Raw genomic sequence first — 26,367 nt, 5'->3', positions numbered from 1 at the left:
ATGGGAAAGGGGAGCTCCACCTGCCCCGTGTGTGGGATTTTATGGCCTTAGTTGTTTCTCTACGCTGGTGAGGAGAGGAAAGTGAGCAAGAGGTGGAGCTCATGACAGGTCAGTGCACCCTGACCCCAGAGGGACAGCTGTGCCCTGCAACTGGCTGTGGAAGGGTAGAACATGACCACCTGAGAGTCAGAGCTTAGGGAGGTAGGCTAGCCAGGAGGAGGGCAGAACCAAATTCTGCTCCGAGATGGAGAAGTGGTGAGAGCAGCAGGTGCAAAAGCCCTGGGGCAGGAGTGCATGTGGTATGGTGGGGTTGGGGGACCTCAGGCTGCCCAGTGTGCCCGGGATACTGGGCTGAGGTCAACCAGGTAGGCGGGGCTGGACTAGGGGGTCGGAGGCACACAGGGCCCAGTGAGGAATTCGGATTTCGTTTCCAGCCTGATGAGAGATGGTGGGGGACTTGAAGCAGGAGACTGACGAGACCTGATTAGGGTTGAGGTTGGCTGGCTGAGAAGTGGAGGAGGAACTTGAGGGTGGCAGGGAGGCCTGTGAGGACATTGCCATAGGCTTCCAGAGGAGAAATGGAAGGGCCTGGCTGGAGCAGGGGCTGTGGGGTTGAAGAAAGTGGAGGATGGGACCCAGGAAGCCTGGCATGGGCCAAGGAGAGCTGTTGTCCCTCAGGTGGTGCCATGTGCAGCTAGTCAGGAGCCACTTGCCCTAAATAAAGGGGAACGGGAGCCAGTCTGGATGATGAGGACATGGAGGCAGGAGGGCATGCGTCCCCCAGGGAGCCCTAAGTGTGGGCTAGGGTGTAGGCATTTGTGCCGGAGCAGTGAGGCCATTATAGGAGTGACTTTGAGTAGAGGCCCAGCAGCTGGTCCTGGAGTGCAGGGGGGCACCATCGGACCACAAGGGGGCAGGGGAAGAGGGAAGGTCCTCTCTGCTGCGTTTGGCATTTCCTTTTTGCCTCAGTGATTTTCCTTCAGTGTTCGTGCCAATGAAACTTCTCTCCCTTCCCTTCTCTGATCCTCTTCATCTTCTGTGGAACCAGAGGAAATGTGTCCGCAGCTCAGGGGAGTTGGAAGAGTCTGGAAGAACTGCTACTTCTGTCCCCAGTGGCTCTTGGCCCTCACCTGAGTCACTTGTGACTCAGAGGCAAAGGATGACAGCACAGGGATTAAAGAGAAGCTCAGATGGGGCCCTAGACCAGGGGCGGGGGTAGAGGGGCTGTCAGGGAGGAGAGGAGAGGTCCTCAGAGGTGGAGATACAGGGCTTCTGCCCAGGCCCCCTGAGGACGCCTGCACCGCCTACAGCCCGCTTCCTGCCTCTCAGTCAGCCAGTGCTGTCGTCCTGCCTGTGATCCCTGAGCCCAGGGCCTAATCTGTGGCATGTCGCCAAGCCTGGCACATGGGCAGATGCAGCTTGTGGGCAAGAGGGCTGTGGGATCTGGGGCACAAAGGACAGGTGGCTTTGTGCAGGCGCTCCCCATCCTCCACCCCGGCTCACCCATCTGCCGCTCCTGCCGTCTGCACCGCAGGTGTTTTCAGAGTACTTCAAGGAGCTGGAGGAGGAGAGCATCCGAGACAACTTTGTCATCATCTACGAGCTATTGGACGAGCTCATGGACTTCGGCTACCCCCAGACCACCGACAGCAAGATCCTGCAGGAGTGAGTGGGCAGGGCAGGGACCCAGGCCTGGCGACAGCACATTGTGGGCTGCCACCCCAACCCATCCCTTGGGGCGTTTGTAGGTTCTGGGCAGCTCAGTGTCCCCCCTGGTGCTAGGCAGTGCACTAAATGCTTTGTCACTAGGGAGTCACCTACCTTTGTTTCCACCGTCCTACATGAGAGAATAGCGCATTCTTCTTTGCAGTTGTGTGCTTCACACTTGGGGGCGGGTGAATTAAGGACTTCCCATGAGAGCACTTCCCCTTCACTCTTTTCAGAGTCTGGAGTGCTGCTCCCTGTTTCACATGGCACAGAGGGGCACTCAGAGAAGCCACATAACTGGCCCACATCTCACACCTGTTGTTCCCCAAGTGGGATTGGGGTCACCAGCTTCTCCCCCAAGGGTCAGTCCCCTCTGCACATCGAGCAGAAGAGCAAATTCAGGTCCCCTCCTTGCACCATCCCTCAAGTGAAAAATGAACACTCTATGCTCATTGTAACTCAAGTTTGTTGGGGCTTTATGGACACACTGTAAGATATTCTTGTATTAAACAGCTCAGGTGAAACCAGAGCCTGCCTTTTCTGGAACCTGCTCTAGGGAGGGAATGTTTTCAAAATGTCAGTGCCTGAACTCCTTAACTCTTGGCACGGTCCCACAGGTACATCACTCAGGAAGGCCACAAGCTGGAGACGGGGGCCCCAAGGCCCCCAGCCACTGTCACCAATGCAGTGTCCTGGCGGTCCGAGGGCATCAAGTACCGGAAGAACGAGGTGTTCTTGGATGTCATCGAGTCTGTCAACCTCTTGGTAGGCTTCCTTTCCTTCCTTTTCTTTCAGAAAAATTTTGTCTTTTCCATGGTTGAAATAAAAGCACTGGGACTTTTAAAACTAGCAAGGCGCTGAGAGACATTTACTTTCTTTATGACAGCAGATCAGCAGGGTTCAGCTTAGGTCACTCATGGCTGTTGGGGAGCCTCTTTTCTCTCCACTAGCTTGTGTTCCTGTTTAGAATCAGTGCAGACACATCGTGGCTGTCACTCTTTAAAGCAGTGTGGAGAGTTAGAAAGCAGAGTGTTCCATTTTCAGAAAGACCCCTCATTTAAGATTTATTAGCATCCTTTTGGACTTCATTCTGTAAATTCACAAACATGCACTGTTCTTTCCATGAAGCCGAAAGTGTAGGATGTGGTTCTGCAACTTGTTTTATTATTGTTGTTTGACTGTGTATGTTTGCTTTTTCCTTTTATTTTTTAAATTTTCACTAATAAAACTGACCTTCTTTTCTGTTAATTTCTGCACATGTACAGATTTTTGTACCCCAGTGCCATAATCAGGAGCTACATCCCCTGTAAGCCCTCCCTACTGCCGCCCTCGGCAGTCTGACCCTTCTGCCTCTCCCCCCACTGCTGGCAGCCACCACTCCAGTCCCTGGCACTGCACAGTTTCTCCTCCCCAGTCAGCCATGGTCCTCAGTCAGAATGCCCTCCTCCTGACTATTGTCAGAAGGTCAGTAGCCGCCTCACACTATATCACAAGGCTTATGTCATTCACCTCACTTTACGTCATCATGTAGGTGCTTTGTCCTCTGACATCATCACAAGAACGGTGGGTAACAGTACAATCAGGTGTTTTGAGAGAGAAACCACATCCACTTATCTTTTATTATAGTATATTTTTCTAATTGTCCCATTATAGTATATTCTAATTGTCCCATGTCACAATTAATTCATTGTGACTCTCTTACCATGCCTGATTTATAAATTAAGTTTTATAAATTAAAATTTATTAGAGATCTATATAGGAAAAAAACATAGTATATATAGGATTTGGTACTGTCTGCAGTTTCAGGCATCCACTGGGGGTCTTGGAGCATATTTCCTGCAGATAAGGAGGACAACCCTAGAATGTTGTCTTTTTGAGATTGTCCTATGAATGGCATCATACAGTATGTGGCCTTTTGAGTCTGGCTTCTTCCTTTTTTTTTTTTTTTTAAAGATTTTATTTATTTGTTCATGAGAGAGACAGAGAGAGAGAGGCAGAGACACAGGCAAAGGGAGAAACAGGCTCCCTGCAAGGAGCCCAGTGTGGGACTTGATCCCGGATCCCAGGATCACGCACTGAGCCAAAGGCAGATGCTCGACCACTGAGCCACCCTGGCGTCCCTGGCTTCTTCCACTTAGCATAATGCCTTTGAGATAGATCCAAGTTACTACGTTTACCAAAAGTTTGTTTCTTCTTATATTTATTTTATATCCTGAAACATACCTTGTTTACCCATTCAACCTATTGAAGGACTGTTGGGTTTTTTTCCAGTGTTGGGCAGTTGTGAATAGAGTTGCTATAAATGTTTCACATCCAGGTTTGTGTGTAGACAGAAGTTTTCATTTCTCTAGGGAAAACACCCAGGAGTGGGATTGCTGGGTCATATGGTAAGTGTATGTTTAACTTTATAAGAAACTGCCAAATCGTTTTCCAGAGTGACTGCACCATCTTTGCCTTTTCATCAGCAGTGGATGAACATTCTGGTTGCTCCACATCCTTGATCGGTGTTTTGATTTTCGCCATCCTAATCAGTGTGTCGTGTTAGCTTATCATGGCTTTAATTTGTAATTTCCCTAATGGCTAATGATGTTAAACACCTCTTCATGTGCTTCCTTTGTCATCCACATATCATCTTTGGAGAAGTGTCTTTTCATGTCATTTGAGTATTTTTAAATTAGGTTGTTTGTTTTCTGATTGCTGCATTTTGAAAGTTCTTTATATATTCTGGATTATAAATCTCTCGTCTGATATGTGATTTGCAGATGTCTTCTTCTAGTCTGTCACTTGTCTTTTCATTCTTTTGGTCCAGTATCTTTCACAGGACAAAAGTTTTTAACTTTGAGAAAGTCCAGTTACCGATTTTTTGATGTGTGCCATTGGTGCCATGTCTGAGAACTCATCACCAAATCTAACTAAGGTCATACAGGTTTTCTCCTGAATTTCTTCTAATAGTTTTGTAGTTTTACATTTAGATCCATGATCATTTTGAGTTAAGTTTTACATAAGGTACGAGGTTTATATGCATTTATTTTTGCATGTAGAACAGTGTTTTGCAGTTTTTCCAGTATCATTTTTTGAAAAAACCATCCCATTCTCCATTAAATGCTCTTGTATTTTTGTCAAAAAGCAATCGACCATATTCATGCAAGTCTATATCTGGCCTCAGATCTGTGTATCTGTTTATTTGCCAATACCACATTGTCTTGATAACTGTAACTTTATTACGTCTCCATCAGATTATGTGATTCTTCCAACATTCTTCTTTTTTGAAATTGTTGTAGCTATTTAGTTCCTTTGTATAAAATTGTAGAATCAACTTGTCTCTATCTACAAAAAGATCCTACTGGGATTTTAATTGTTATTTTATCAAATAACTGTATTAATCAGTATGGAAGAAAACTTTATCTTTAGTATATTAAGTCTCACAATCCAAAAATGCTGTATGTGTTTTTCTCTCTCTAGGTAGGTCATCTTTGATTTCTGTCATCAACATTTGGTAGTTTTTACTACCTATACATTTTCTTTAGAGCTGTACCTAAGTATTTCATTTTTTGAAGGTGTCGTAAATTGTATATTTTTAATTTTATTTGGTAGAATTTTATTTGGTAGAATTAATTTATTTGATAGTGAAACTATCTGAGTCTAGAAATTTCTTTTTCAGGGTTTTTTTTTAAGAGAGGGGAGGGGCAGAAGGAGAGGGAGAGAGAATCTTAAGTAGGCTCCACGCCCAGTGTGGGGCTCAATCTCACAACGTGAGATCATGACCTAGGCCAAAAGCAAGAGTCAGATGCTTAACCAACAGATACACCCAGGCATTCCTTTTTCAGCATATTTTTAACTACAAATTTCAATCCTCTTAACGGTTATACAATTCAGGTTTTTGGTTTCATCTTGGTTGAGTTTTGGTAGTTTATTTTTAAGAAGCTGATCCGTTTTATCAAAGTCATTGAGTTTATGTGCATAGTGTTTTTGTAGTATTCCCTTTAATGTCTGCAGAATCTTCTTGATGTCTGCAGGGTCTGTGCTTATGTCCTCTCTTTCATTCCTGATATTGGTCATTTATATCTTTTTTCTTTGTCAGTCTTGTGAGAGCCACCTATTTTATTGATCTTTACTAAAAATTGGTTCTTTATTTCATTGATTTATCTCCGTTGTCTTTCTGTTTTCAGTTTCATTGATTTCTGATCTTAGCACTATTGTATCCTTCTCTGTGATTTGGGTTTATTTTGCTCTTCTTATTTTCATTTCTTAAGTTGGAAACTGAAGATACTGATTTGAAAGTTTTCCTCTTTTCTAATATAAATATTTAATGCTATAAACATCTAAGTAATTCTTTAGCTGCATCCCATAATTGGTATGTTGAATTTTCATTTTTGTTCAGCGTATGTTCAAATTTCCCTTGAGACTTCCTTTTGACACATGGATTATTTAACGAAAGTATGTTAATTTTTAAATGTTTGCAGATTTTTCTGTTTTCTTATTGTCACTGGTTTTTAATCTAATTGCATTATTGTCTAAGAATATACTTTTTGTAATGTCAATTCTTTAAAGTTTGTTAAAGTTTATTTTAGTGACCCAGAATATGATCTGTCTTGGTGAATGTTCCATATGCACTTGAAAAAAAAACGTATATTTTGCTGTTGTTGGGGCAAGTGTTCTATAAATGCCAATTAAATCCTGTTATTTGAGTAGTGATATTCAATTCTTCTAGCTTTTTTTTTTTTTTTTTTTTTTTTGCTAATTTTCTGTCTACTGGTTCTACCTATTACTGACAGTGTTAAAAGCTTCAGGTATTATTTATAATTTATGTATTAGCAAATTTCAGCACTGTGCTGATAGGTACAAGCACATTTCAGGTTCTTATGTTTCTTTGGTGAACCAACCCTTTCTTTTATCATTATATAATGTCCTTCTTTATCCCTGGTAAATTTTTTGTTCCAAAACCTATTTTGCTGTTAATATTGTCACTCCAGAGTTCTTTTGATCAGTGTTTACACATTATATGTCTTTCTGTCCTTTTGCTTCTTTTTCTAATCCTTTTATTTTATTTTCAAAGATTTTATATTTTGGTAACCTCTGCCCCCAATATGGGGCTCAAACTCACAACCCTCAGATCAGAGTCTACTGACGAGCCAGCCAGGCACTGTATCTTTTTATTATTGACTTGACTGCATCATATATTTTGTAGACAGCATATAACTGGGTCATTTTTTAAAGGTTTTTATTTAAATTCCAGTTAGGTACCATACAGTATAGTATTAGTTTCAGCTGTCCAGTATAGTGATTAAACACTTCCATATGTTACCTGCTGCTCAAACTGGGTCATTTTTTGACATCCATTTTGGGAGTCTCTGTCTTTTAATTGATAAGTTTAGAGCATTTAAACTTAATAATAACTATTAATTTGTTAAAGTCTACTGTTTTATTATTTGTTTTCTTTTTATTCCCTGTATTTTTCATTCCTTTGGGGTTTTTTTCCCCCTATCCTTTTATGGTCTGTTTGAATATTTTTGGCATTCCATTTTGTTTCTTCACTGTGGTTGTTACTATACCTCTTTGTATAGTTTTTCTAGTAGTTGTATTAAAATGCATACTTACCTTTTCATTGTCTACTTAGAATTAATATTTTACCACTTCAGATGGAATCCAGAAACTTTCCTACCCCTTGATGCTAGAGTTGTCGATATATTCATCTAGATACACTGGAAACCGCATCAGACCATATTAAGATTTTTGCTTTCAATTCTCAAACATACTTGAAAGCAATCAAGAGGAGAATAATAACAGTCTCTGATGTAACCCAGACATTTGCCCCTTCCGTTGCTCTCCCTTGATTTCCTGATTTTCCAGGTTTCCTTCTGGGATCATGTCCCTTCCACCTAAAAAGCTGCTTTTAGCATTTCTTTTGGAACAGATCTACTTGGTTTTCCTTCATCTGAGAATGTCTTCATTTCACCTTCATTCTGAAGGATATTTGACTGGATATCAAATTCTGGGTTGACAGCTCTCCTTTGGCACCTTGGAAGTGTCCTGCCATTCCCTCAGGGTTCCATGCTTCATGGTGAGAAATCCACAGTCACTTGAATCCATGTCCCCTGTAGGTAACACATTGCTTTTCTCAGGATATCTTCCAGATTCTGTCTTGTCTTTCATTTTCAGCGGATAGATTATGATGTGTCTGGGTATGGATATCTTTGGGTTTCTACTGTTTGGGATTTGTTTGGCTTCTCAAATATGCAGGTTTATGTCTTCTACCAAAATTGGGATGTTTTCAGCCAGTATTTCCTCAAATAGGTTTGCATTATTTTACTCTTACTTCTTTGTTTTTGGATTCCAGGACATGAATGTTAGACCATTTGTTAGTGTTTCCAGGGCCCCTGAGGCTCTTTTCATTTGATCCCATCTTTTCTTTTTTCTTTGTTGTTAAGATTAGATGATTCCTTTTGATCTGTCTTCAGGTTCACTGACCCTTTCCTGTTTTGTCCTAATTCTGCTCTTGAGTCCATCCAGCAAGTTTTGTATTTTAGTCATTGCATTTATTAAGTTCTAAAATTTCCATTTGATTCTTTTTCCTGTAGTCTATTTCTCTGCTGAGATTTTCTATTTTAACATTTTTTTGCCAGGGAGTTTGTGATTTTTACCTAGCTGTTTAAGATATTTGTCAGCATTGGCACCTGTTGACTGTATTTTTCACGGGAGCTAAAATTGTCATTGTTCTTTGTATGCTGAGTGTTATAGATTAGATCCTGGACTTTTTGAATATTATAGGATGTTAGGTCTTATTTAGATTATCCCCAAAATGTCAATATTTGTGTTTCAGCTGACAGTTATCCCAGTTAGGTTTGGGCCACAAGTTGCAACCCCCAATCTATGGGCCATGAGTATCAGTTCAGTTTTCGAAGCTTTCCTGCTGTTTGCTATTTGAGCTTATCCAGAGTAGGCACCGCCCAGTGGTCAGTCTAAGACTGTGCAGTTTGTTTCTCAAAATCTTTGGCATCCTAATTAGGAGCACTCAAGCCCTGTTCTAGAGAGCCCTGGAGACATAAACAACTGCATGGGTTTGTTTTCCTGAGCTCCTCATTCTCTGCTATTTTTCTGGCACTTTCCACCTGCCTGGGGCACCCCTTTTTGGTTATGTGACCAACTGGGGGCTCTAGATCCCCATTCTGTCATGCTTGCCTGTAGTCTCCAGTCCGCAACATCCCAGGTTTGTCCCACCCTCTGGGAACAGGAGCTAGATTGCCTGGGGCCTGGGTGTAGAGAACAGACAGAAGAGGGGATTTCTGCACTCACTCAAAGAGGCAGGAGTTCCCCTTCTGGCCCTGAAGCCAGAGCTAGAAGCTTCCGCAAGCTCAGTATACACCCCAGTGCTCACTTCCATTTCCAGGTTTCCTCTGCATGTTCCCACAGTGGGGGAGACGGGAGGTGGGGAGGGCACTCCTCCTATAGCTACTCTTCCCAGATCCACGTGCTCTGCCTTTTAGTCTCCCATGGTTGCCTTTGCACCCTGCCCAGGTTTGTCCTTGTAGTCCGCAGCAGGGAAAGGAGGCAGGCCGACCCCATGTCACCTGCAGCCTGCTTTTTTTTCACCTGGGAGATTACCATGACTGGGCCAATCCTATCATGTGCCTTGCTTGTGGGGCCCACTCGGGTGTGTTGTTTCCAGCTGCTGCAGACAGTGCAGAAATGAGCGAGCCTCCTCATCCTCAGGTGTGTGTTTGGGGCATCTCCCATACGGGGGTGGGAATCCTAGAGGGGTGAGGGCCCAGTCTTGGAATTGTTGAGAGCACTTCCCCAAAAGATTCTGCCAGTGGACTTAATATAAGCATGTTTGCCTTCTTACTTTCTAAGGTGTGGAGCAAGACAGTGGCCTCAGTAACCACATGCCCCTCCTGTCTGAGGACCTTTGTTTGAATTGTTTATTGAGCCCAGAATGTGGTCCCTCTGGCTCTAGAGTATCGTGGGGTAGAAAAGCAAATCCCAAAGAGCAACTTATAAATAGCTATCTGTGAAAGTGCTAGGAGTTCAAGGGGTGTCCAGCCACAGTGCACCCCAGCATGTGGCTATGCCCCAAGGACCGCTGTTCTTCCCCACATGGGACAGCACATGGCAGCTGTGGGCATCCCAGGTGTGTTGGAACACCATCTTCCTACGTCTGGTTGCAGAGCTGGCAGCTGAGTCAACATTGGCACTCAGATTCTGGTAATCTGGATGTCGGGGTGTACTTAGCTCAACAAACATCTCTTCTGTGCCCACCATCCTGGTTGCTGACTTTAGGGCTGAGATTAGCTTTGTGGGCTGCACGGTTTCCCTGCTCGCCTTCCTGAGCCTGCCTTCCCAGCATCTAGAACCTCACGTGCTCAGTTATAGAGAGCTGTGAGGCCCTACTCCCCACGGGGAAGACAGCCATCCAAATCTAGGAGCAGTCACAGTTGGGAGCATGCAGGGCCCCCTGAGTAAGGCCAGGCAGAGTGCCAGAGCCGCCTGGCTAGCCAGCGAGGACCCACGTTTGCATGTGCTCTCTGAGGACCTCCTGGCCCCGGGTGCTGTCCTCATGCTAGACCCAGCAGTGAGCAGCCCAACACCGCCTCCCCACCAGAGGGGTTACAGAGATAGACAGGCAGACAGAACTGGTAAGAGGCAGAGGAGGAAGAGCAGCCGCTCTGTGCTGTGGGGTCAGGGAGCTGCCTGCCAGGTGGGGCCAGTGAGAGACCAGTGTGGCCAGAGTATAGTGAGCAAAGGGGTGATGGAGGCAGACCGTGCAAGGCCTTCTGTCCTGTGTTGTGCCTTTCCTGGGGCTGTCATCTACTTAGAGCCTCAGTTCTCTGCCTCCCTCAGAGGTGAAGGGCTCTAGTGGATGTGCATGAGGTGCTTTCCAAACACTTGAGGTAAAGACTGGTCAGAGTCTTTTCCTTCTCTACAGAAATAGGCAACTTGGGTCCCCTCCACTATGTGAATGTGACTGGCACCTCTGAGGAGTGGCCCGTGTGGCCCCAAGGCCCCTGCGTTTGCAGCCCTTGCTTTCACCTGTGGGTATGGACGTGGTGATGTTGGGGTGGTGGTCATACCTGTGGCCGCAGCACCTCTGCCAGCCACCGTGCAGCCTCTGCTCCGTGCCTCAGTGTCCTTGTATCTAAAATGGGCACATGAAGAGGTGTTCCATACCCTGGCTTCCTCAGGGCAGTCTCAGGACTTGGCTGTTGGCCTGCTCTGCCTTTCTCATCGTGCTCAGGTGTTTCTGGGTCTGCACATGAGATAGAGGGTCGCCAGGGTCCTAGCCCTGCCCTGCAGGCTGTTGAGGTGCACAGAGCCCCACCTGGCACAGAGGAAAGGCTCAGTCAGTTACTACCGTGACTGTATCTGTTAAAATACAGTTACTTTGGATCAATAGTATCAGACTTCAGGGCACCCCCGGGGGAGGGGTCAGGGCCCCAGAAGCTCCAGCTTTAGGAAGTAGGGCATATAGGCTGGGTGGCCTCCTCAGGCCCCACATGGAAAAACAGAGATTTTAAGAAAAGCAGTTTATGGCCTGCTCTGAGAGGCCTGCCTGGTGGGTGAGCAAACACGGGTTAGAGTTGCCACCAGTTGTGCCTGAGGCCAAACAGGCAGGGCCCACGTGTTGGTCTCTGTGGCCCCGGCACGAAGCTGGATGGGAGGCAGGTGAGGCTGGCCCAGCTCAGGGGATGGTGAGAAGGGCATCGAGAATGGGGCAGCTGGTACATGGGGACCTCCCCTCACGCCTGCCTCGCCACCCCCCAGGTCAGTGCCAATGGCAACGTGCTGCGCAGCGAGATCGTGGGTTCCATCAAGATGCGGGTTTTCCTGTCAGGCATGCCCGAGCTGCGCCTGGGCCTCAATGACAAGGTCCTCTTCGACAACACGGGCCGTGAGTACCCTGCCACCCCCACTGCGTTCCTGTGGCCAAAACGGAGCTGAGGGGATATTCAGCTGCGTGAGGGAACACATGTATCTCAAGCACTTGCATTAGAAACATCTTCACGTTGTGTGTAAGACAGCCATGGAAACTAATAAATCGATACCGGGACATAGAAAATACAGAAGAGCAAAGCTCCCAAAATCAAGTCTCCTCACCGCCCCATAGGCCAGTGCCTTAGATTTTCATGCAGCTACGCCACCAGCCCCGCCTACACCACCTTGAAGGGAGCTGTGGCCTCAAGGTTAGGCCTTGTTCTCTCCCCTTCCTGCGGAGCTCCTGCCCCCACACAGGGCACTGGGTCTGGACTGTTGGAAGGCCACACACAGTGGTTGCAGCTCTCACCACCCGGCCTGGATGTAGCACTCTCTGTGGTAGGGAGGGGACCATAGTGACCCCACTGACCCAGTTTATTGAGGTTCTGTGTTTACAAACTGGACCACCCATCTCCCGGCCTACTCCTGGCCCACCAGCCTCAGGAGCAGTGGCTGCACCATCGTACCTACCTCCATAGCAGCAGGACCGAGGGCCACTCCAGTACTGGCCCATCAGGATACCTCCTTTCCCTGGCTGGGCCCGCCCTGCATAGCTCCTCTACAAGATAGAAAACTAAGACAGGAACCCTGAACCCAAGGGATGATGATGGGGCCAGGGCACATTGGGAGCCCAGAACCATCACCCTGCCTCCCCACCCCAGTCTATTAGTCATTCACCAAACATGCCCAGAGCAGCAACCCTGGCTAGATCCTGGGTTAGCTATTGAGGACTCAGTGTGAACCAGGCTGCCCAGCCCTGCTCATCCTGCGATCAGGATGCAACAAAGCTTCCAAGCAGCTGAGGAGGAACAGGAGAGGTGGTCTGGGAACCCGGGCCCCTTGGCATCATGACCCACAGATTTGAGGCAGCTCTGCTCTGTCAGGGTGAGCCCTAGGCAATGGGAGTGTTGCTGACAATGAGCCAGAGGGCCTATGGTCTGTCCCACCCTTATACCACCTCCCCTCAGGTGGTAAAAGCAAGTCTGTGGAGCTGGAAGATGTGAAGTTCCACCAGTGTGTGCGACTCTCACGCTTCGAGAATGACCGCACCATCTCCTTCATCCCTCCCGATGGCGAGTTTGAACTCATGTCCTACCGTCTCAACACCCACGTGAGTGCGCCCACAGGCACCCGCCCCTGGGGTGGGCTTCCACTCAGGCAGCAGGGGGCAGTGTGTGGAGGCCCCACACAGGCTCCTATCTCCTCCCCAGTGGGTGGATAGTGATAGTCTCCTCCAGGATGAGTCTCACATCCACCAGGTGACAGGGCAGGTAACAGCTCCCATGGACTGCCCAGGCTCCACAGAGCCCATGTTTAATCACTTGGGGCTCTGAGCCGTCTGAGGGGCCAGACCCCATTCTGGGCAGCCCCAGTGATGTTCTCTGCATTTCCACAGAGGCCCCTCAGACTCTGTCCATTCCAGTCCGGCTATGCACTCCTCCAGTAGCCCTGGGCAGTAGCATGCTGGGCTCACACCTGAGCGGATGGTCCCTTGCCCTGAGCCTGTTTCCCCTCTATGGGATGGGCCTCTGTAAAATCACCATGTGTGAGTGCCACCTTCTCTCCCCAACAGGTCAAGCCCTTGATATGGATCGAGTCTGTGATTGAAAAGCATTCCCACAGCCGCATCGAGTACATGATCAAGGTGCGTGGGCATCCCATACACAGTGTCAGCCTGGGGCCACGGCAGTAAGAGCAGGGGGCCGGTGGATGGCCCTGCCTGTTCAGGGCCTTTGGCAGAGGGTCCTAACTGGGACAGGGGCACCATGGGGCTCTGTGCCCCTTCGCCTAGGAAATAAGGCCTGTGGCTGATGTCTGTGCTGCCTCACTGTGAGCCAGAAGGAAGGATGAGCCCTGAAGGCCAAGGGAACTGGAGAGCATAGGGAGAATCTCGAGTGGTGAGAGGGTGTAAGCTGTGCCTAGAGGACCGGGGGTCAGCTGGGTGGGGCCCCCAGGCCAGGCCAAAGGGAGTAGGGCCCTAGTGCGAGCAGGCTGGGTAGGGGCTGTGCTTTCCGCAAACTTGGCTGCACCGGCCTCATCTCCAGGCCAAGAGCCAGTTCAAGCGGCGGTCGACGGCCAACAACGTGGAGATCCACATCCCTGTGCCCAACGATGCCGACTCCCCCAAGTTCAAGACGACGGTGGGGAGTGTCAAATGGGTCCCTGAGAACAGCGAGATTGTGTGGTCTATCAAGTCCTTCCCGGTGAGTGCCCTTCTCAGTGGGATGCCCCCCTTGACTTCTGCCCACACCCCACCTGCTCCTTGTGCCCATCACAGCATGGCAGCCTTGAAACCGGGCCTAGGGCCAGGATCCCCACCTGGGTGTTCTGGGCGGCCAGTGGATGGAGCGCCGAGGAACTAGCAGAGCGAGGAGGGCAAGCTGGAGCTGGCAGAGGCAGCTTGTGTGTGAACGGGCCAGTCTCCAGTATCAGGGCAGCACTTGCCACCCCTGCTCTCTCTCTCTGACACTGGTTCAGAGCTCAGCTTCCCTCGAGGGGACCAGACTGCCTTGAGGCCTGAGGAGCGTGGCTTTCGGGAATCCAGCACCAATTCCAGGAATGTGGAGCACTTCATGCTGGCACAGCTGCCTGGCTTGTGTTCAGGATTTTGAGCACTGAGTCTGGGTTTGCAGCAGTAGTGCTGAGAGAGACGAAGGTGGATGTGTGCTCCCGCGCTGATTATGGCCTGTTGTTTTCTCATTATAAACAAGATGGAGCTCCTTTTCTTTTTCTAGAAAGATTTTATTTATTTATTTGAGATAGGGAGCAAGAGACAAAGACCACAAGTAGGGGGAAGGGGGAGAGGGAGAGGGAGAAGTAAGTTCTTCACTGAGCAGGAAGCCCGATGTGAGGCTCAATCCTAGGATCCTGGGATCATGACCTGAGCTGAAGGCAGACACTTAATCGACTGAGCCACCCAGGTGTCCTGGAGCACCTTTTCTTACATCTGAGAGCCATTTGCATTTCTTTCTCTAGAAACTGTAGCAGCTCTCTCTTGCTTATTTTTCTGTCAGGTTTGGTCATTTTCTTGGTTTCCAAGAGCTCTTTATATATGGGTAAGATGAGCACTTTTTCTTTGATATATAAGTTGCAAATGGTTTCCCTCAGTTTAATGTTTATCTTTTGGCTTTGTTTCTGGTAGTTTTGTTGTGTGACCTTTTTTTATTGCTTCTTTGTTTCATTATTATTTAATGTAGTTAGATTTCTTGGTCTTTTCCTTTTTGTTGCCTCTGAATTGTAAGTCATGCTTTGAAAGCTTCACCATTCCTAGATATAAAGGAATTTACCCATATTGCTTCTAGAACCCGTACAGTGGCATTTTCACCTTAGATTTTAGGTCCTTTCAGAGCTAGATCTGGTAAATGGGGGGAGGTATTGGTCCAGTTTTACTTTCCAAATGGTTATCCAGTTTTTGAACATCACTTACTAAAAGGTCCATCTCCCCAATGGTGTGAAATCCCATGGGGGCTCGATATAGGGTAGTTTTTCTTTCAGTTCCTGTGGGTTAAAAACAGGAATATGATATTCTTTCATATCATTTCCAGCCAGATAGTTTTCCCTTCACCTCTGCCCTTCTTGGGCATTTGTTGGCTCTGAGCCTCCCGACTTTGGCTGCTGTCTCCAGGGCCTGTACGTGTCCTTGGACAGTGGCCTCCTGGTCTTACCCCCTCCCAGAGACTCCAGGTCCCCTCCAAGTATGATGCTCCTTTGGGCCATGGACTCAGTGCAGCCCTACTTTACTGTGGTTTGGGCACAAATGGGTAACAGGCTTATCCAAATGCCCCTTCATATCCGTCAGCAGGTAGAGCTGGACCATCCCTACATCTTAGTAAACTCCACCTGGTCGAGGTATATTTTCTTTGCAGTGCACCGTTGGATTCTATGGATAACATTGTATATAACATTTTCACTTTGATGATCATAACTGAGGTTGATTTTTTTGGGTGCACTGTCTATTGGGTATTAGTGCTGGACCTACTTTGTAACTACTCGGTGTCCGAGTTCTCGGGTGCAGCCCCCAGGGAGGGACCAGGGCATGAAGTTACCACACAAACACCAGCTACCTGCTGGAAGACATAGTGGAAGAGAAGACCCCACTCACCAAAACACTGGCACAGTGTTTTATGTTTAAGTGGTCCGGACATCATTTGGTCCTGAGAAGGTTGGTAGAATTTGACTGTGTGACCTTCTGGATCTCAACTATTTTCTCCATCTTTTCTGTGGAAATCAGGCCATTCAGAGTTTCCATTTCTCTTGGAGACTATTTGGGCAGATTATATTTCCCTTCAAAATTATCCATCTTGGGGACGCCTGGGTGGCTCAGTGGTTGGGTGTCTGCCTTTGGCCCAGGGCATGATCCTGGAGTTCCGGGATCGAGTCCCACATCGGGCTCCCTGCATGGAGCCTGCTTCTCCCTCTGTCTGCGTCTCTGACTCTCTCTGTGTGTTTCTCATGAATAAATAAATAAAATCTTTAAAAAAAACAAAATTATCCATCTTAACCAAGTTTTCACAGTTATCTGCAAAGTTGGAGAAAGTGATCTTTTTTTTTTTCTTTCTATTTGCCATGTCTTTTTCCTCTCTTGTTCTTTCTTCTTGTGTGTATTTGGGCCTTCCGTTTCCCTGGATAAGGCTGTCTAGCAGCTTGTCTTTTATTTTCTCCCAGATTTACTTTTTAATTTTGTTGTAATATTTATCTTTTATAAGTCTTTAAATTTCTTCATCCTTTCTTTGTTCTAATTATTCAAATATTTTTTTTTAATTTTTATTTATTTATGATAGTCACAGAGAGAGAGAGAGAGAGAGAATGGCAGAGACACAGGCAGAGGGAGAAGCAGGCTCCATGCACCGGGAGCTCGACGTGGGATTCAATCCCGGGTCTCCAGGATCGCGCCCTGGGCCAAAGGCAGGCGCCAAACCGCTGTGCCACCCAGGGATCCCTGTTCTAATTATTCAGATTACATATTTTCATTTGATGATTTTGTTTTAAAATTTATACTGATCCAAGAATTTAAGCCATAGATGTTCCTCTGAGCCCTGCTTTAGCTGTATAACCCGTTGATTCTGACACCATATTTGACTTACTCATCTAGAAATTCTGTAATCGGATAGAGTTGGTTGTTATTTTTTAAGATTTATTCATTTATTTGAGAGAGAGAGAGAGAGAAAGAGAGCAGGAACATGGCAGGGAGGAGCAGAGGGAGACAGAATCTCAAGCAGACTCCCCTGCTGGGTGCGGAGCCCAACACGGGGCTTGATCCCAGGACCCCAACATCATGACCTGAGCTGAAATTACAAGTCGGACACTCAGCCGACTGAGCCACCCAGGTGCCCTGATGGTTCTTTTTATTTTTTTTATCTTTATTTTTTTAAAGATTTTATTTATTCATGAAAGACAGAGAGAGGTAGAGAGAAAGGCAGAGAGACAGGCAGAGGGAGAAGTAGGCTCCATGCAGGGAGCCCCACGTGGGACTCGATCCCAGGTCTCCAGGATCATGCCCTGGGCTGAAGGCAGCGCTAAACCGCTGAGCCACCCGGGCTGCCCTGATGGTTCTTTTTAAATTTCCTAGGGGATAGGCCTTCTGATTTTCATTTCTCCTCACTACCAATTTGGAGCACTGAGGCCAGAGAGTGTTATTCTTACTGTTTCCACTTCTGGGATTTCTTGAAGTGTTTGTTGTGTGCTAACAGAAGGCCAGCATTTGTAAATGCCTTAGATGCACTTGAGAAGAAGATAAGCTTCTGTTATCAGAGTAGGGAACCTACAAGGTCTGTTGTGATGCTGCAGCAGCTTCCACCCGGTCAGCTCTGCCTTCCTCTGGTTCCCTGCCATCTCATGTAGCATCTGCTTATCAGAAGTTGCTGCCATGTTAGTTGGTGCTCATAGATACCCGTGCCTGTGACACCTTCCCTGTAGATCACAGGGCTGCAGTCTCTAGGACCGTGGCCTGCCCTCCTTTGCACCTATAATTCTTGCCCTGAATTCTCTGTGACAGCAGGCCCTGCTCTGTTTTGTCTGCCCTTGGCTGGCACGCCTTCACCTGTTCTTCCTACTGTGGTAGCTTTTCTCCACCTTTGCAGCCTAGAGCTGTGTTTTGGTCTGTGGGCCAGCCTGTGGGTCTTTCTCGTTCATGGGAGAATTAAACCCATTGACATCGGTATGATGGACACTGGGGTAGGGGAGCAGACTTCCACTGCTCCGCTGGGAGGGCCTGGCCCTCTGCATGTTCTTTGGCTTTCATTTTCCCTTTTGTCTTTATAAGGCTCGGATTTGGGATCTGGTTATTGTCTCATACACAGGCTGATGGAGCTCATTTTATTCCTTTGCTGCCTGCTTTGTCTGCACATTACTCTCCCCTCATTGTCCCAGAGTCTTTATTCAGCACATGTCACTGACTTGGCAGTCCCCGCTCTCGCACTGGCCCTGGTGGTGGTGAGCAGAGACTGGCCACCGGCTGGCTCCATCCCGGGGAGGGGAGCACAAGTGTGGCACTGGGGAGCCATGACTTTGCCCTGCTCTACCCAAGAAGCACAAGGTCGGCTCTGCTCAGGGTGGAAGCAGCCCTGGTCAGCAGCCACTCTTGCCAGAGCCCCAGGGATTGATGAGTACTATGCCCTGGGTATGGCGAGAAATCTGCTCTCTACTCCCAGCTGCTGTACATGAGACACACCAGGCACTTGGACAGCCAGACCGAGATGCCTTAGTCTTACCCAGGGCTTCCAGTCATTCCTGGCCCTGCCTCAAGCTGCATCTCTAGAGTCCTTGCTCAGCTTCCAGGGCCAGAGCTGCCCCCTTACTTACCCACTGGGAGCAGGACTCGAGTCTAACTCAGTCAGCCCCAACCATGGTCTTTTACTTTTGTTATACCTCTCCCTGTTCACCACTCCTCCCTTTGACCTTTTCCCCCTTACTTCCACATGCCGCCTGAACACCGGGCACCTGGGGATGTTCACTCGGACTCTGGCCTGGGTAGAGGAGCCACGTGTCCCGCAGTGGCCCGCACCTGCACAGTCTGTACACTGGGTGCCCCCTCTTCCTTGAAGCAACTAGTCTCCTCTCCCTGATAGCTTATGAAACTCTCTTGATCCTTAGAGTTTACCAGTTTTCCCCAGCATGCCTCAGATCTGCCCAGCATGGCTAGTGGGGCAGTCTGTGAGGCCTGGGGTAAGTGTAAGTGTGTTGGAGGAGCTGAGACTGTGGGTGACCACAGCCTCACAGGGAGGGGCTCAGTGGCCAGGGCAACCTGGAACTCTCTAGACAGACGCAGCTGTTGGCCAAGAGGGGCCGGGTCCTTGGCCTGACCACATCTACCTTATCTGCTCCTCCAGGGGGGCAAGGAGTACCTGATGAGGGCCCACTTCGGCCTGCCCAGCGTGGAGGCGGAGGACAAGGAGGGCAAGCCCCCAATCAGCGTCAAGTTTGAGATCCCCTACTTCACTACCTCTGGCATCCAGGTACGTGTGGCCAGGGTTGCCAGGGCCCCAGAGCAGACTTGGGCAGGCCCTGGGTCCATCTGGCTCTGAGAGCTGCAGATGGCAGACATCCTTGCAACCAGCTCAGGCAGGGGGGCTAGTCAGCTTGTCCTGGGACACCGCAGTGCTGCCCTGGCTCTGGCTCTCTCCCTGGCCAGCCTGGGCCCGCACCTATCTACTCAGACCTGACCTTGTACTTCAGCTCCAAGCTCAGAGATCCTTTTGACTCCCAAAACTAGAGGCTGAGCCTCTCCTGTCTATATACTTGCCACCAGGGGCCATGGTTTCCCAGGTCCGCTACAAATCTGCGAGGGGAAGTGAACTCTGGGCCCTCTGCCCCAGGAAGCTGCTGGAGGGCCTTGCCTGAAGGTGCACATCCTGGCTCTTTCCCATGTCTGCTAGCAGTGACCCCTCCCCCTATGGCATCAGCATGCTGCAGGTGGACACATGCCCCTCCCAGCCCCCTGTGCTGCCTGTGCTTGCCCACTCCTTGTCACAGCCCCAGGGGTGGTGATGACGGGGCCCGAGAGGAGGCAGCAAGCACATGCTCAGGGCCCTGCTGCCTCTGCCCTAGGTGCGCTACCTGAAGATCATCGAGAAGAGCGGCTACCAAGCCCTCCCATGGGTCCGGTACATCACTCAGAACGGAGGTGCGTGCAGCACGTGGAGCAGCCCTGGGGGTGGGGATGGGGGGCCGGGGTGGGGGAGGCAGGGTGGGGCTCCCCCCCCTCAGGTACAGAGCAGAAAACCAGCACCTCCCTCCCTGATTCTAGATTACCAGCTCCGGACCCAGTGAGGGGCTCTGTGGCCAGCACCCCCAGCCCTGGCGCTGGGGCTCCTGGTGGAAGACTGGGAGGAAGCACCTGCCAAGCCTGCTGGGTGGAGGAGGGGCGCCCCTGGCCGCTGGCCACCCTCCTGGCTCCTCCTGGGGATCCCTCCTTTTCCAGGCGCGTCTGCTCTGCCGTTGCCACTCTCGTCTCTGAGGTCGCTTCTCCCAGAAGAGGCTCATCTTGGAGAAGTCTTGTGTCTCTGCCCCCCCAGTCAGTTTGAGGGGAAGGGAACAAAATCTTTCCCTCTCAAGATCAAATGCAGCCTCCTGTGCTGTCTAGCTCCCAGGCACCCAGAGACTGGGCAGTACTCACCAGACTGCGGGCTGCACTCGGCCTCCGGCCCAGCCAGCAGGGCCGCTGTTTGGGTGCCATTCTGTTGAATGTTGTAGGTTCATGATTGTTCCCCGGTTCTGTCTCGTCCGTTCATTGTTGTTTACGTGCAGCTCACCGTCCGCACCTCCTGCCCCTTGTCCTGAAGCTCTTGGGCAGCACTTACTGAGGGTGCACCACCCTCCTCAGCAAGGCTGGTGCTGGGTTTCCTCCCACATCTGGCCAACCCCAGCCATGGCATCTGTGGCAGCAGCTCCTGCTCCTCAGAGGCTCCTGGCCTCCTCCCTGAGGCTTCTGCGGAGGTGCCTTCCCAGGGTCAGCTGTGCCATGTGATGCTGTCCCTCAGCCACATCAGTGTTTGTCCACCAGGGAGTGGTGTCCAGCAAGGACTGCTGGCCTCAGAGGGTTGGAGGCACAGGTCATCCACATCTGTGCTTGGTCATCCCACCGCCACCCTGTCTATGTTTGTGTCACAATTACATTAAATTCCATTACTTAAACATGGTGCCTGCCTTCCCTCTGGTGTAGCATACAACAGACTCCTTCTGAGTGACCAGGGGCAGGTACAGGGCTCATATCAACTCTCACCCTGACCCGATGGTCTTCCTCAGAGTGGTATGGCCCTCAGAGTGGCCGCATGAGTGTCCCCTTTGACCTTGCTAGAAATGCACACCCAGAGATCCACCCTGACCTGCCAAGACGGTCTCTGGGATCGAGGCCCAGGAGACCAGTTAACAGATTGCACATGTGCACTAGAGCTTGAGAACTGCTGCCTGGTCCTCAGAGGGGATCATGGTGGGTGCATGGGCAGGCCCTGTCTTACCCCAGCAGGCACCTGCCTCACACTCCTTGCCCCCCCAGTGCCACTGGCCCTGCCTTGGCTCGGCCCCTCTTACCTTCAAGGGCTGTGCTCCCCTGTCCCTCTCACCCAGCTTCCCCTTGGAGGGCTGGTGAGCATCAGCCCAAGTAGTAGCCTGGCCTCCCACCCTCGTTGAGTAGAGACATGGCCTGGGCCTAGGGCTCAGACGAGGGCCATTAGAGGCATCCTTGATGCCTGGTCCCTCACTGCCCACACCCACATCCACAGCATGGTCTCCCTCCAGGAGACTCTGGCTCCAACAGCCTTTTCCATCCTCACTGCCATCCCTGGAGGCCAAGCTGCAGCCTCCAGAGCCCCTGTTGGTCATCCACAGTGGGGAGGCGGCCCTCTGTTCCCAGCAACACCTGGGACAAAGTTATCTGCAACCCCTCCTGCTATTAGCATGTATATATGTGATATTTAGTATAAGAGAAAGACCAAGAATGATGGGCTAAGCATCCATCTCAAGAAGTCAGAAGAAACAACGAAGGCTAAGAGCTTAGGAAGAAGGAAATAATAGACACAAAGGAAATAGAAAACAAACATTCGATAAAAACCACAAGTTGGTTCTTTTAAAACATGAATGGAATTCAAAAGCTGCTGGGAAGTTGGATCAGAATGAAAAGGAGGCACGTGTAGCACTCACTGGGATCGAAAGACATTACTATAGCTTTTCAAAAACGAAAGAGGTTAGGGCAGGACAGCTACCACCTGGCAGGACATTCAGGCTGCCTCTGCCCCCAAGCTCCAGCCACCTGGGGGAGGGGTTGGTCTTTTCCCAGCCACCTGAAGACCCCAATGGAGGCTAAGGACGCTGGGAGCGACTTTGTACCAGCACACTTGAAAGCGTTAACGCGGGTAAGTTCCTAGAAGACAAAAGCTGACGCAAAAAGAAAGTAAAAATCTGAGTAGTCCTACAGCTGCTAAAGAACCTGAGCCAGTCAGAGCTCCGGGCCCAGATGGCCTTATTGGGAGAGCTCTACCCAACAATCTAGGAGAAGAAAGAAACTCTTGAAGAGTAGAAAAATAGGAAACATTTCCTGACTGACTGTATGAGACCAGCATTTCCTCAAAACAATATGAAACAGGAAAAGTATAGACCAAGCTCACTGATGAGCATAGATGTGAATATCCTAAACAATTGGAGGGGAAGTGGTGCTGCATAAAAGGACATAACCTTGTGTCTAAGGTTAAATCTTAGATACGCAAAGTTGGTTTAATGCTGGAAAATGTGTTAATTCAATCTGCTGCCTTAAGAGTAAGGGGGAAAACATCAGTTCAATGGGTGTGATAGAGGGTTTGGTAAAACTAAACATTCATGATCAACAAATGGGAATGCCTTAAGCCAACCCTTATCCTTAAGGGATATCCTTAAGGGATAAACTACCCTTAGGCCAACTGCAAGCTATTGACAGTAGTACCCCAAAAAATGAACTACCTGGGATTAAATTAAAAAATCACACAAGTCCCCTAGGTGAACTTATATTGAGTGTGTTCAGGAAGACCTAATGGAGAGAGGGGTACACCCTGGTCATAATGGATGTCTGTGTCAAAGATGCCAATATTCCTTGTGGTAGGCAGAACAACGGTTCCCCCCCCCCCAAAGATGTCTGAGATCCCTGGAACCTGTGAGTATGTTAAGTTGCATGGCAAGGGAGATTAATTCTACAGCTGGAATTAGGGTTGCTAATTAACTGAACATAAGGGGGAGGTTACCCCAAGCCATCTGGTGGGTCCAACGTCATCACAGCAGTCCTTAACAGCAGAAGAAGAGGACAGAGGAGAGAAGCAGAAAGCGGTGGTGTGGAAGGGACCCGGCCAATGGTTGCTGGCTGTGAAGGTGGAGGAAGGGGTCTTGGACCAAGGATGTGGGCAGCTTTCAGAGGCTGGAAAAGGGATGAGATGAATTCTCACCTGAGTCCCCAACAGGATCACAGCCCTGCCGACACCTTGGCTTCAGCCCCATGAGATCATTTCAGATAAATCTGTATCAACATTCATGATAATTTGTTTGGGCAGCAATAGGAAATGAATAGACTTCAAAACTATATAGGTCAAAGGCATTCCCATTCAAAATTCCAGGTAGGTTTTTGTGGAACCTGACCAGCGAACTCTAAAATTTACATGGAAATAAAATAAAATAAAATTTTCATGGAAGGTCAGAACTGAGAATAAGTATCTTGAAGAATAAAATGGGGCACCTGGGTGGCACAGTCGGTTAAGCATTGGACTCTTGATTTAGGCTCAAATCATGATCTCAAGGTCGTGAGATCGAGCCTTACATGGGCTCCATGGTCAGTGGGGAGTCTGATTGAGATTCTCTCTCCTCTGCTCCTCACCCCACTCCCATTCTCTCTCTCAAAAAAAAAAAAAAAAAGGAGGGGGAGAATGACCAGTTTGGGCATGAAGGCTTATTCCATCAACAGTTATTAAGATACAAAGTAACACATACAGTGTGGTCGCTTTAGAATGAAGTTCAAGAACAGGCTTCAGGGAAACTGGGTTCTTTAGGGAAGCTTCCATCGTGAGGGGCAAATCTAAAGAGGAAGTAGAATGGGTCTACTTGGTGGGGTGGGGGGAAGAGAGGAAGACACAGGGGGCTCCGGGGTTCCAGCTGTTAGTTCTTGAGTGGTGGTGGTGACACGGGTGTTTGCTCATAATTGTGTTGAACTGTATATGATCTATGCATCTTACAGTATGATGTTCTAATGATGTTTAATGCCGCAAAAATCAGATGAGTTTAATGTCATTTCTCAGTTCCTGACAATCAAAAAAAGATGGAAAGCCCCCAATTCATTCTTTTAGGCAGCTGGCACTTGAATCCCAAAACCAGTTAAGGATGGTAGAAAAGAAACCGTGGGCGGAACTTATGAATACAACAAAGCAAAACTCCTAGACAAAATATTAGCAACCAGGATGGAGCAGCGGGTGAAGAGTATCATATGCTGTGACTCAGCGGGGTCGATTCCAGGAACACGAATGGTTCCACGGGGGCCACTCAATCCATGTAACTCATCCCACCACCAAACCAAACCATATCCGTAAGTTTGAGAAAGAAACGTTGCCACAGCAAACATCCCTAATGGAAACAGGCCCAGCAAGAGGGGGGAGAGGCCTCCCCACTACGAACGATGCCGTCTCCCACCACACGTCCGGAAGTAGCCCTCTCGGAGGCTGTAGCGGACAAGCAGGGAAGGAGAGTCGGGTCGGTGGCTTTCTCCAGCAACACGCACAGCAAGCAGAAAGGGCTGGAACGGGGGCCCCCGAAGCCCCGTGATGTCACGGGTGCAGCTGGGAGATGCTGAATCTCACTTAGGGTCTAGTGAAAGTAACACTGTCACTGCTGCCCCGCCACCCTGGCCCGAGTCCCATCACAGGTGCCTGTACACCCCCTGGAACAGGCACAAACGCTCAGTAAGGTTGCCCCAAGGTCCCATGAGGACGAACAGCAGGACACAGCCCAACGCAGTGGGGCATGGAGGGAGGGCTGCTGTGTGTCCATCCAGGCGAATATTCTGCTCACTCGGTGACCCGCCAGGGCGGGTGTGCTGACAGCCACACCCCACAGCTACGCTCAGTTGTTCCCACCAAAGCTGAACATTCGCCCAGCCTGCGACCCCACAATTCCACCCCTGGACATCTACCCAAGAGGAGGGGGCATACAAGTCCCCCCAAAAAGATATGGATGTGCATGTTCACAGCAGTCTGACTCACAGTAGCTCCAAAGTGGAAACACATAGGGTAGTGGCCCCACTCAACCCCATAGGGCACAGCAATGAAATTCAGAGGCCCGCTCCCCACCACCGCAGAACAGAGCGAGGGCATGCACAGAAGCATCTACTCCTGGGGGCAGGAGGCTGTGGGCTGGAGGGAACCTTCCGGAATGATGGAAAGAGCCACTATTTTGAGCTTGGTGCTGCACACCAAGACGTACATCTAACACACGTGTACTTTTATGTTTTATGTGTGTCACACCTCAGTTCTTCAAAGCTTAAAAAATAAAAATATGAATAGTTAAAAATATAAACTATTAATGAAATGAGCCAATCGCAAGAGAATGTTGTCCTATTGTTTATGTAAAGTTTCAGGGGATCCCTGGGTGGCTCAGCGGTTTAGCGCCTGCCTTTGGCCCAGGACGTGATCCTGGAGACCCGGGATCGAGTCCCACGTCGGGCTCCCTGCGTGGAGCCTGCTTCTCCCTCTGCCTAGGTCTCTGCTTCTCTTTCTGTATCTCTCATGAATAAATAAAACCTTTTAAAAAATCACATAAATCATATTGTTCGTGGCCAACATAGTACATAATAAAGTATAAAACACATGAAGGAAAGACTGACTCCCAATTCTAGACAGCGCTACGCTCTGGGGCAGGAGAAGGTCAGCCGGAGACCACGTGCCTCGACCTCATCTGTCAGGTTGTCTCCCCATCAGTGGTGCATAAATGGATATTTGTTAAATTATCATCGGTGTTTTTGTGACGGCCTAAGACGGCTCTTCATAAAGATCGCAATTCAGATCATGTCTCTCCCCTGCTTAAAATCTTACCATGGCTCCCCAGGGCCCTCAAGAGGAAGACCCCTCATCCTGCCGGTCCAGCGGGGGCCTGGCGCAGCCTCCTCTGGGCTGCCTTCTTGACACCAACAGCTCAACTCAACTGTCACCTTCCCCCTGCCACTCCAGCTCGTCCCTACATGCAACTGTCCTTGGTTCCACATCGTCCTGTGTTCCCCCTCTGCCTTAGAAGGCCCCAAGGACAGGGTCCCCCTTCTGGTTTGTCCCTGCTGTGTCCCCAGGCTCCCCCGCCATCCTGCGCTGGGACAGGGTCTGAGGACACGCCCACAGGTTCTGGCAGTCGTCGCCACAAGGGGGCGCGTGCAGGTCAGAAATCAACGCGGGGGACCCAGGGCTGGGCCCCTGGGAGAGGTGGGCGGGGCAGGGCCTCTCTGAACACGGGGTGCCCCACACCCCTGCTAGCCCTGCTGACTGGGACAAGTGCAAAGGGAGGCTCCAAAAGGTCACAGAAAGCTTATAGGTTCTGAATGAGCCAAGATGGCCCGACGTGCTGGAAGAAGCTAGGAAAGCTGCAGGTGGGGGTCGGGGAGCCGGGGAGCCCTGACCTGTGATCCCCACGGCCACTCTGTCCTGACTGGAGGGACCAAGTCAGGGCCAGCCAGGGGTCAGGCTGACCCTCCCAAACTCAGGG

At 49.4% G+C, this 26,367-nt stretch overlaps 1 protein-coding gene across 1 annotated transcript in view; it reads left to right on the top strand.

Annotated features, from left to right (window-relative positions):
- AP1M1 (adaptor related protein complex 1 subunit mu 1) overlaps positions 1-20,802 on the top strand; it is a 28,744-nt gene extending 7,942 nt beyond the window's left edge. The window contains exons 4-12 of the mRNA XM_055343246.1: positions 1,535-1,665; positions 2,325-2,472; positions 11,467-11,593; positions 12,645-12,787; positions 13,250-13,321; positions 13,722-13,880; positions 19,005-19,130; positions 19,723-19,798; positions 19,922-20,802. Of these exons, the coding sequence (XP_055199221.1) occupies positions 1,535-1,665; positions 2,325-2,472; positions 11,467-11,593; positions 12,645-12,787; positions 13,250-13,321; positions 13,722-13,880; positions 19,005-19,130; positions 19,723-19,798; positions 19,922-19,944 (1,005 nt within the window). The 3' untranslated portion in view covers positions 19,945-20,802. The remainder of the gene's footprint in view (positions 1-1,534; positions 1,666-2,324; positions 2,473-11,466; positions 11,594-12,644; positions 12,788-13,249; positions 13,322-13,721; positions 13,881-19,004; positions 19,131-19,722; positions 19,799-19,921) is intronic.
- The last annotated feature ends 5,565 nt before the right edge of the window (positions 20,803-26,367 follow it).

This window comes from Nyctereutes procyonoides, unplaced genomic scaffold, assembly GCF_905146905.1.
Source record: "Nyctereutes procyonoides isolate TBG_1078 unplaced genomic scaffold, NYPRO_anot_genome, whole genome shotgun sequence".
Lineage (NCBI taxonomy): Eukaryota > Metazoa > Chordata > Mammalia > Carnivora > Canidae > Nyctereutes > Nyctereutes procyonoides.
This window is presented reverse-complemented; position numbering and strand designations above follow the sequence as displayed.